The sequence below is a fragment of the Triturus cristatus genome, chromosome 6 (assembly GCF_964204655.1).
Source record: "Triturus cristatus chromosome 6, aTriCri1.1, whole genome shotgun sequence".
NCBI classification, from domain to species: Eukaryota; Metazoa; Chordata; class Amphibia; order Caudata; family Salamandridae; genus Triturus; species Triturus cristatus.
In genome coordinates this window covers 392,786,547-392,798,652 of record NC_140589.1, presented here as the reverse complement: position 1 = coordinate 392,798,652, position 12,106 = coordinate 392,786,547, and the positions used below count along the sequence as shown (strand labels likewise).

The window sequence follows — 12,106 nt, the reverse complement described above, 5'->3', positions numbered from 1 at the left end:
GTATACTGAGTGATGGTATTGGATGGCACTGCTCAATGCCTTTGTCCTTGCCCATGTCGCTGTTTTGTAGGGACCACCCTATACTAGACCACGTGCGACCCCCCCACACGCCTCCATACATCTGAGACCACCAGTTCTCGTACCTGCTGACACTCGGGTCGCACTTCTCCTGCTCAGGCCGCCTCCCGAACGGCAAGACCAGAAGCTCTCGATTCCCTTCCACAAAGTTTATTCCCAGCAAGAGCTTTAATGAAGCATAATAGACTGCACACACTCCAACGACGGTCCTTCTTTTCCCCCCTCAGGAGCCAGTCAGTGGCATTAAGCCCTCCGTGCACAGCACACCCACAGACAGGCTGAGATCTTAATACATGCATAAGTATCACCCTCCACGTGCACACCAGGCTTCATCCAGCTATCAGCCCAGTGATGACTTAGTTATTTGTGGGTAGGATGAGTTCCTTTCATATGTCCGGGGCAGAGGCACTCCATTGCCTATCTCACACTGGGCTTTTCACTGGGGTCTGTCCGGCTCCCCCCTACGTGCTGCACTAGGCTCCAGCTATTCTTCTGGCCTGTCAGCGGGGGGGCCGCATCGGAACATCTTTCTTGCTTGGGCAGGCCTGCCCGGAGATGTGGGGCGAGGCTCCTGCCCCTGCTGCTTACTTTCCACTGCTGTCCTCGGGCCAGTGGGGGGGGGGGGGCATGACCACGTTGATTCCCCTTACCAGGCACTGGCTCAGGCTGGTCCCATCCACCTTGCCGGGTCCCGTCGTAGTTGCTCCAATTACAGTACCAGGTCAGGGATCCGTAAGTACCCGTCAGATCCCACCCCTGCTGGAGGCCCCTGTCACGGACCAACCCTTTGGGCCAGGAAGATGAAGCTTCACTGCAACAATCCGGGTTTCACAGCGCCCGCCCCCGCCGTCTCCCTCACCCGGGTGGCAGTTCACTTGAAGGGGGGGGTGGCGGTTCTCCCCGCCGGTCTTCCTAGCAGGCCGGCCAACGACAGGCCCCAAGGTTCAACCCACTATGCCGTAGATGCCCGCACTGGCAATGGTCTCTTGCCACCGGGCCCGCTTCGTGTGTGTATGATGAGTTGTTTTGGCCGGGTCTCTGCGTGTATGTTCGCCAGCATGGTAGGGGCCGCCCCAGTGTCGAGGGGGACACTTCACTCTGCCCTCCAGGGTCCCTCGTGCCACAATAGCCGCTTGGGGTTGCCTCTCACCCGAGCGGGCTAGTTGCCCGACTCTGATGGCCGGGACGCCGGCGGACCCCGACTCACCACTCCGCTGCCGTCTGGGTCGTCTTCAGACACGGCCAGGCCACTCTCGCCTACACATCATCCAGGGCGCAGCTCCGTCTAGACTGGTGAGAGAGCATTGCCTCCCCCTTGGCTGGGATCCATCACACAGGCCAGCCGACTGTTTCCGCACCACTGGGGGGTAGCTCACAGGGGCAGCCGGGCAATCGCACGTCCGAAAAATTCACGGGCCTCAAGGTGATCGAGCAGTTCCCGGACCTCCGCCGCGCTCCACTCTTGATATTGCTATGCCACAGAGCTCGACCTTGTCTTGGGCCTAGCAAGGCCACGCTCCCAGCGCCTTCATTTTATGCACTTTTCTGGCTGGCAGGCATTATTTCAGTTGCACCACAGGTTGCTTATCGCGGTGCGGTGTTCTGGGCTGGTGATCTAGTCCAGATTGCAGGATTTTGCCAGGATTTAACGGCAGTCCAGCCAGGAGCTGAAGAGCTCACGTCCTGTCGGCCATGTTGCTAGGCCACTCCCCTCGCCCCAAAACCTTAATTGTTCTTTATCAGATTTTAATTGTTTTTGTCGTTCTTATTCAGATTAGTCCAGTTACAGAAATATCGAGAAACTATTGGCTATAGAGACAGTATAAAAATAACAGCATGTTCCATAAAGGAAAAGTCTATCTTAATCTAAAAGAACATAACCTAACCAAACGGAAACCCATAAAGACTTTGTTCTGGAAAAGAATGAAATTCCAGAGCATAATCAAGAAAATGAACTCCTCATAAAGAGCAGTCTTGGAAACTCGGCTGAGGTCCCTCAAAAGTTGCAATATCAGCCATTGAATCCAATCACAGAACGACAGTCGCAGCATTAGTTATGATCAGTACAAATGTACCCGCAAAAATTATCAGGCAGTGGGAAATCACCGTTAGCCGTAGCTTACAACAATTTAAAGAAATGAAGGACATGAAAGTTGGTGAGCATAGTTAGCTGTATGAGGATCAAGCCTGAAGCTTCGGGCATAAAGCAGGCTTGCACAGAAAGCATTGCCTCCCTAAGTAGAAACACACACATATATAGGAAAAGACAATTCATGTTACGAGTTCAGTAGGTTAAGTCCTCTTCATCCAATAGGAACCAATCGTCTGATGGTTTCGTCGTCATCTGTCATCTCTCCTCCTGATTCCCTCATTAAAACTCACCCTGGTGCATAGCTAAACTAAAAGTTATTAAAAATGTTTCACGTTAGATACATGGGAGAAGGTTCTCGTGAGAACCCTCATACCTACGCTGTTAGCTCCTTTCTGTGTCCCATTGTGTGCACAAGGACTGGTCTAATGCAATGAAACATTTCTATAGCCAATGTCCTGGTTAAACCATACACGTTTTCAATATGCTGGTTATACTAATATTCTATTAATTATAAAGGCAACCGCAAAGCACATTGTCTAAGTAAAATGAGCACATATGGTGTGATGAAGCCAAGAATATATTTTATAAATCGGCACATTCTGCAGTCGGATGTTAATACTAGGTCAGTAATTTCTAAAAAGACATTTATTTATTTAATGTGGAAGCAAGAGTTGAAAGAAATTTGGGCATAGTCGTAGAAGAACATTAGAAATGGGAGCTTTCTGCATTTAAAGCTTCACATTTTATTCTACACAATTTAGCAAGCACATTTTCCTATGTATTATTTATTTATGCAACTTTTCTTCGACAGAGTTAAACACAATTTCCTATGTTTTTAAGACACATTTCTAACGTGGGTATTTAGATGTTTTCGGTCTACAATTTTAAACTATATCACTTCCTAAAATAGCAATCACCTTCCACTGTATAACAGAAATATGTGAAAATATAATAAAGGATCAAAACTAAAGTAGGGCTAGCTATAGGTTTGCTGGATAAAGTTATATCCCTCCATTCGCTCAGGAAGTCATTACCAGCATCTAGTCAAAAAAGAGTAAACTACTCTTGCCTTATGCTGTATCCTTCTCTGCCAGATACGCCACTTCTTCTGAGCAGATGCTGGCCACGCATCAGTGTCCCTAGGCAGTGACAGGCATGAAGCTTTCTTCAATTGGTATCCCTCTCCCTCATTCTGGTGATTAGGGCTATTCCCACCCCACCCCCCGGATTGCCAAGTAGGCTGTTCTTGACACAATGACTTGTTAGGGGCCAGTTTGGGCTTTATAGTTGACTGCCATTGCACTCTTTTGTGTCTGTTGCTCCTTTTCATGGCACATCGCTTAGCGTGTGGTAGGGTCTCATTCCTTGCTGGGTTGAGGCAGAAATATAGTCAGATTCTGGTTACAGATCCGTGGACTGCATCCAAATCGCTCCAAGGTGCTTTAGTCCAGCTTTAGACCACTGTAAGAATAAATAAAAAATACAAAAATTCAATGAAAGCAGAAATAGACTTCCAAGCCCTGAAGCTCAAGGAGACCCCTTTGTAGGTGCACATGGGTGGCGGAGCATGAGACCTTAAATAATTAGGTGTACGGTATCGGCATTTTCAGTTAATGCATCTGAAGGAAAAGTCCCTGCTCTACTGTGCCGAGGGTCAATAGAACCTTGGATGTAGGTTTAGAATTAATCACGAGCTGTGAATCGCATTCAGTTTATACATCACAGTTACATTCTTGTGAGTCAACGATGAGCTTTTGATCTGAGTTTAAAGCGTTTTATTAATCTTTAGTAAGTATTTCTCTATTAGACATCAATTGATCAATAATACAATACAGAACGTAATGCATAAAGCGTGCTCCATGTACGAAAATCCCTATTGTAAATCACAAGATTAGAAAAGTATTATTGAACTCATAAAGAGTTCGACATCTAGAGATGAAAGAATAAAGCTTTAAGCAATTTGTCGTTCAATAAGTGCTTCCCATAAAGAGAAGCTCAGATACGTAGTGGAATCTCAAAACAGCATAGATTCAGGCAAGAGTAACATGAGTGGGTCTGAGAGCTCAGCAGAGAGTCTGCAAAGGGTCGGAAGAATCTCTCTCCTACTGTAGGAACATACAAACCCAACATTTTGATATTTACATATAAAACAAGTATTGCATTTGTCTGTCTCGTCCTCAGATAGAAATTCGATGTCTTGATTGGAACAACAAAGCTCCCCTCATCTAAGCAATTTCAGGACTAAAGATTTACAGATATTAGGTGTTAAACCAAGCATTTTATTGACCTAGCACAAGTCCAGGTTTGGTTCCCACTGTTCATTTTACTACAAGACAAAACTGTTCATGGTTGGGCCTCTGATTGCAGAAATTAATGTGTATTCACGAACAACAATTGAAGAGAAATTAAATTACATAATGTAATACATTATTGTATGAAAATATCTGCATGGGAAGGTCGAAATCTAAAATTTTCTGTTAGATCATGTTCAGTTCAGCATATTTGTATCATTGAACGCTTCACATTGCTGACATTGAGCTTAAATCAGTGGAAAAGAAAGATTGCATTTTGAAGCCTTTCTAACTTAACATATACAGCTATGGAAGTCTAGTGCTGCAGTTTGCTTTTTAAAATGTGGCTTTTCGTTTCAGGCCTACACGTTATTGCTACGTGCTTATTACATTAATTTTCGTTTATGAAAAATGCTCTTATCATGGGCAAGAGCAAAATGCCATCACTCATATTGAAGAGAACCAATGGCTGAAGTGGACTGGCCCATTGCCCTATGCTATGGTGGGCTGGATTAAAATATTAATGGAACTTCAAGAGAGGGATTGCTGAGAGAGAAAAAAAAAATATATATATATATATATATATATATATATATATTATCTACTGGCGGTCGCCAGTAGATAGTTATAGTTAGGACCGTGTTTCCATAGGAAATCCGCAACATTCTATTTGGAATAACTTTGGCGCCGGTTGACTAATCCTCGCAAATTTTTCAAAACAAATGGGGCGCTACGCTCCGCTCCTACCCTGAAACTCTCGGGGGGATTCGTCAAGCGGGGGCTGAGAAAAAAGGGGGGTCCCAAAACGCGTTTTCCCCATGCATTTTCCCATAGGACCTTTAGTCCGAGCTACAGCCCGAACGGCTGAACAGAATTACTTGAAATTGGGCAGAGAGGTAGTCCTCAGGTCAGGGATGTGCCTTTTGCAGGTCTGGTGTAAATCTGTTCAGTAGGTCCTGAGAAAATAGCATTTAAATCAATATATATATCTGTAAGCGAGCTCCGTGCGCTTACGGTAAGCTTACCGTACGCGTACGGTGCCGTGCGCAAGCTCAATTCTGATTGGTGGTTACATGACTGTTAACATTCGAATCAGTCGAAATCAGAAAGTATCGGCCGCCATTTTCTGTCTCTCGCACTGAAAAACAAAGGTTGATAACATGAAAAGGGGGCAACGAAGAGAGTTGCAGACCCCCTAGCGTTCGTCAGGGGGTTCACGAAGGACCAAAAAGTATGAAAACTAAATTTAATAATTTTTAAAAAAAATCGTGGAGTACGCGTACGGTAAGCTTACCGTACGCGTACGGTAAAAAAAAAAGAAAAAAAAAAAAAGAATTAACAATCACATTTAATATAGAAATCTAAGGACCCCCAAGGGAGAAAAAAACAATTGATATTTTGTAAAAAATGGCGAGGCGTGCACGGTACGAAATGCGCAACGTGGGCGCTCGGTGTGCGAAGTGCACCGAGTGCCCACAGCGCGCGCACGGTGCGCGAAGCGCACCATGCGCGCAAAAATTAAAAATAAATACATAACTTAGCATTTAAAAAACCGTACAAATTCACTGAAAAAACCATAGGTTTCAAACACGTTATAGTTAGGAATTAGCATTTAAAAAACCTTGCAAATTCACTTAAAAAACCATAGGTTTCACACAAGTTATAGTTAGCTGTACATTTCACTCGTAAAAAAACCAATGAAATTCCACGTTATAGTTAGATCAGGTAACTATAACTTGCGCGACCGCAATGCACAATGTGTCATTTCAGATGTCATCATTGATGTCATGAGTGATGTCACTGACCATGTCATAAGTGATGTAATATGTGACGTCATCAGCAGTGCATTGCGGGGGCGCGAGTTATAGTTACCTGATCTAACTATAACGTGGAATTTCATTGGTTTTTTACGAGTGAAATGTACAGCTAACTATAACTTGTGTGAAACCTATGGTTTTTTAAGTGAATATATATATAATATATATATATATATATAGTTATTCTATATAATCTCAGACTACAAAAAAGGGTTAAAAAGCAGGACACTATGCACTCCGCCACTTGCAGAACTCCACGTAGTGCAGCAGAGTTTTTTGGTCACATCGGGGTACTTTTCGAAATCCGCCCAGGCCTAGTCTTTTCATCTGTTAAAGCTGTTGGTTGCCAGACCTAATGTGATGCAAGAAGACAGTGTTGACTCAAAGCATCCAGAACTGCAAAAGCGATACAATTAACCAATGGGGATAAGAAGGAAAAGACAAAACATACAAATTATCAAGTTGCACATGTTAATGGTAGTAGGGACACGGTGCCTCAGTGGGTTATGTACCCACTGAAGAGTGCATTGCTTAGACTTCAGATTGCAGCTTTCAGGCCTAGAGAATTATGTACAATCTAATGATAATCAGTTTCTATACTTGCCTGATGGATTAATTGCTTGGTATACGTGGTACCAATAATTTTGTGTAGTATGCAGATCATAGTTTCTTATCCCAATCAAGAAAGATTAAAGGGAGAAGCATCTCTGCAAAGATTTGTATTTTCTGCAGTTCATTGTTTATAATACCAGAATGACCTAGGGGCCAGATGTAAGAAGTTTAGTGTTTTCGTTGACCAAATTGCGTATTTCTGCGGTTCTCTATTTGGTAATCGCAAACACTAATGTACAAAAGTGTGTTTTGCACTTTCTGCAATTCCCAGTGGGTCTCAAATAGACCTACCTCTTAATATTAGTTAGGTGGTCTCAGTTTCCAACCCATTGGGAATCGCAAAAAAATCAGGAATGGTGGCCTGCTGGGGTCAGCATACCACCATGTCTATGACTGCTTTTAAATATAGCATTTTTAAAATGAAAATGGGATGCAATTAAAAAAAAAAAAAAAATTACGTTTTCTGTTTCATTTTTTAAATGTGCCCGTGGGACCTCTACCTGCTCTTGGAAAGTATATTTTTTCATTCTCAAACAGGAAAGGGTCCCATTTCCTTTTGCAAATGGTTTACCACCAACTTTAAGTTGGTGGTAAAATGCAAATGTTTTGCGACCGCATTTGGGACACAAAAGATTTGTACATACCAATGCACATTGGTATTAGGAAGGTTATTCCTAAAAGTCCAGATTCGCAGTCCTAAATTGCGATTTGGTAATAGGTTACCGAATCACAATTTAGGCTTTGTACTTTTGAAAATGCCTTTTAGTATTAATCTGGCCGTTTGCAAATGTAAAAAAGCTTCGTACATCTGGCCCTTTTGTTTTTTAGTGCTCCTATTGAAGAGATTTATATGCAACTTGTAATTCATAGATTTTAGCTGCTAGATCAATGGACTAATGGAAATGTCAGTGTGTAGCCTATAGGGTACAAGTTAGAATGCTAGTTAGATCTCTCCATCCAAACAGGGCACTCGCTGTACTCTCCATTGACAGTGTTCTACGTTTATAACGGAAAATATAAAATAAATATGTAAACCTTAACTCCTAAAATGCACCATTTTTAGCACCTAAAGCCACTTTCAACTAATCCCACCTGAAACTCTTCCTAAACTCTCCTCACTGAATCCGGTTCAAGCTTTCAAAGAAGCCCTGTTCCTTAAATCTCCTTCTAGCAAGGACACAGATGCCATGACTTGAAATCCCACAATTAAAGTAATCCTAGCAGCATGTAGAGACGTTGCTGGATCAAAGTTACGTCGCAAACTCCTGTTCATATCTCTGTGCTTTAGTCGTGGACTGCGGAGTGTGTATCAAAAGGTAAAAGCGGGATTATGAGGATATTCGGTCAGAGCAAGTGTGAGGGACCTTGCATTATCTTCAATTTACTACATTTTCAAAATCTGTTTTAAACGTTGCTGCTTATGTTTGGACTTGGTACTGATTCCACATCCTATGTAAATTGTTCCTTTCTTTACAGAGTACAACAAATTTAATGTAGTGAGTAAAAACTGACATTTTAAATAATGCTGCTTATATAAGGAATGTATTTTATTTATTTAGGAAATATTTGCCGGTCCCCAATAGCAGAAGCTGTTTTTCGAAAACTTGTTGTAGAGCAAGGATTAACAGATCAGGTAAGGGTTGTTCTTATCTTTTGGATGGGTTTTAAAGTAGTAATGTTAATGCTATAGCAGAAGGCCAAGAAGCTTGTGGCACTAAGCAAGACCAACACAGAGATTGTCCGTTCGAAACAAAGTTCCTAGCTTGTCCTTCCAAAGCAGAATACAAGGAGTGGCACTGTACCCTCAACTGCGACCATTTGTATTCTCAAATCCCCCCCTCCCCCCCCCTTTCACCTCCCACTCAGCTCTCCGCACAGCTCTTGCTAGGAAGATATTGAAATTATTCTGTCAAATATGACTGGATGTAACCTTTGACAAGGATTACTGAGAGAGTTTGATAGGGCTACTGTAGTAAATGTCTCAAAAACAGACTACTCGACAATGACCAAAGCACATGAAGGAATATCGCATTTCTCTCCTGCTGTAAAAGGCATAGGCGTCAATCTCTAGGGGTGTAATAGAGGAAGTGATGTTGAGTAAAGGAAGATCAGAAGTAGACGTCATTGACTTTTCGTACCCAAGGATGACCACTAACAGCCAAAAGATCTGGCCATTCCCTTAATATATGTGAACAACAACATTCAAGATGGCTACCCCAGCTCATTCCTTTGCTTGAAGGAGGAGATTTACTTGCTATAGTGAAATTTGATGCATTTTTCCATATTGGTGCATGGATGTGGAATTCCTTTAGCCCAACGCCTAGGACATATTGTTTGGGGTCAAGGGCATCACGTTTTCATGTGTGTTTTGTCCTTGGGACAAGTAAGCCCAACCCCCTGCAGCACAAACCCTTTGGCTGCCAGTTTGCAGTACCACATTATGGTTCAAGAAAAGGCACGGTCTACAGTTGAGGTAATATATTTGCCCATATGTTATTGCTGTTCAAACTTGAATTTATGGTTCATTAATTGAAAACATTTATTATTTGGATGAGCGCTCGAAGTAAATGTTGTAAGCTCTAACTAAACTAATGACAGTGGTTCCAGTATAAAAATGTGTACACACTGATGCTCACTGATTTGATGCAAATCTTGGCAGAAGCTAGAAAGCAAGATGATGATTCTCTGCTTTCAAAATAAAATGTTCATTAAAAAGTGAAAGCAGAAAAAAATCATTTTGCAAAACTACTGTAAAATTTCAGGTACCATTTCTTTGCAACATCACTTAGTAACCTGTGTGGATGCATGCTAGTATTGCTCAAAAATATTCATAATGGAAAATCGGTGTAACCAGTTTCAATAAGATTATGGGAAGCGCAAATAAACAAGCATTGGCAAAGCCAGTAGGTTTTGAATTGGTGGTCAGCTTTTTAGTTTTGTTAATGTGTGACTTGTTTTGGCATGGTCTCAACAAGCACACACTGCTACAGTAGTTACTGGCACTGAACAAAACTACTTTGTGTGCCGGTATGGTCCTTGTGAAAGAGCAGAATGCTGTCACTCACAGTGAAGCCAGCCAATACAGAGAGAGACATAATTTTAATAAACGCAAAAGGCCAGACCAAATTAGGGGCCCAATTATTAAAGTCGCAAAAGTGCACCCATGGTATATGTCCTTGCATTATGTGCGGCTATACGGCTTTGGTGAATTCCCAGCAATTTACAGAAGGAGGACAAGTAATAGTACTCCTAGAAAATATTTTTGAACTGCATTTTAGCATGTGTAGATTTGCTCATATGAAAAGCTGAGTGTTTGCAGGTTCACTTTCCCACCAACCACTTTTTTCCCAACTCTGGAAGAAGGTTTTTGTCTGCCGTTGTCAGAAGTACATTTCTCATTATGGGAAAAAATTAGAGAAGAGTTGTTGAAAACCCTTAATACATGCAAGTTAATAGGTTTGCACAGACTCAAAAGGGCATTCTAACCCTGGGACTATTGCTTACCACTACCTTCAGCACCAGTATGTAGATCTGCGGAAACATGGCAACATAATGGGATTGCAAGTATTCAAACACTGAGCCGAGGAGGGTGTCTGCGCGCGGCCCCGCCCCTAACATAAAAGGGTAATAACTGAAAGATATTACCATTTTATGTTTCTGTTTCTCTCACTGGAGAAAGCAGTGGGGTGATGCTTCTCCGCCCTAGTGGAGCCGCCCCTGGGTTGTTGACATGTTAACTTTCATAGACCATATGTCCCTAATCCTGCCAACCTTGCTACCAAAATTCTTCTAGTTTGACTGTTGAGATGCAGAGAAAGTCTGTGAGAGAATCTGAGACAAAGCAAGCTGAAGCTCTTTCTCAGCCAAATGTATCACTGTGCGCTGTAATAAAGAAGACATTATTCACTTCATCATCTGCAGCAGCATTTGTGGTGTTTGCTTGATGTACACTTCCATCACTCCTTCATTCACATGCTCCTGGCCCTTCTCTCTTCAGAGTGTTAGTCTCATATGCTTTTTGAAGGTCTTCCGCAGGTTATACCTCCATATCGAACACTGATATGAACACAGTTTTAACTCCACTAATGTTTCCTTCTTTTAAGTCATTACACATGCATCCTTTGCAACATTTGTCTTTCAAGTCGGCATTTTTAAATGTTCCTGTCTCGTTGTATAGGGTATCTGGATGTAAGTTTCTCGTTATGCCTTTCTGTAGATACGTAGAAACAGAGTTGTTAAGCAGACATATTCACAATTAATCACCAACGTAGTATCTGCTCACTTCACTTGTATAAAAGCTACATTACCTTTCACTGATAACAATTCTTCAGCTGACACATGCAGGGCAACTACATCTTCACTGCTTGTACTCACTAAATGGCACCTTGAGAATAGTTATACTAGACCAGTGCCAACAGTGGGAAAGAACTAGTTTGCTTCCACTCACACAGAACCACCACCTCAAAGAGGAGAGTAGGGACCTTCTTGAAATAAATGTGCAGTATGTGTAACAATGGTCTTACAACTTGGTTCTTGTACTCCCACCCCCGTCTGGTGAACTGACGTGGGGGTGAAGCATCACCAATTCTAAGCACATTGCCTTACTTTGCATTTTTATTTTGTTTAAACAAATTGTGTTGGTCACACGGCACATGTACAGCAGAGCCATGTAACCCAGCGACATCTGCACAATTATAACATATAGAATTGATTTTGACATTTTCCGCTACTGTATCCAATAAGACCTTAAAGGGAATACAACATAAATCCAACGCCCCCCTCCCCCCGAGTTCACTACTCATCCACCCTAACCAGATCTGCATAGACATTGATAATCAGTTCAGTTCAAAGCTTTATTCGGTTTGTTAAACATAACCATATAAGCAGAACAGCAATACCTTCACAAAATTTAAAAACTAATATCAATAGTAACATATAATGTATAATACAACCTTCTGCAAAACTATATATATTCCAGCAGAATCTATACTAAAAATTATTCTATAAATCATGTGTTATATGCATTTTTCATAAAAAGTGTCGTGTGGCATTAAAAAAGTGCATGTACTGACTTCGTTTTAGTGAAGATGTGCAATTTGAGCAATAATGAATTTAGTGTTGCACAGATTTATGAACTAAAATCAGTAAAAGCATATAATACGACCTTCTACAAAACTATACATATATTCCAGCAGCATTAATACTAAAAATTATTC

At 41.9% G+C, this 12,106-nt stretch overlaps 1 protein-coding gene across 2 annotated transcripts in view; it reads left to right on the top strand.

Annotated features, from left to right (window-relative positions):
• Positions 1 to 12,106, top strand: part of ACP1 (acid phosphatase 1) — an 85,634-nt gene that overhangs the window by 14,471 nt on the left and 59,057 nt on the right. For both annotated transcript variants that reach the window (XM_085610795.1, XM_085610794.1), the window contains exon 2: positions 8,450 to 8,523. In XM_085610795.1, coding sequence (XP_085466921.1) covers positions 8,450 to 8,523 — 74 coding nt within the window. The remainder of the gene's footprint in view (positions 1 to 8,449; positions 8,524 to 12,106) is intronic.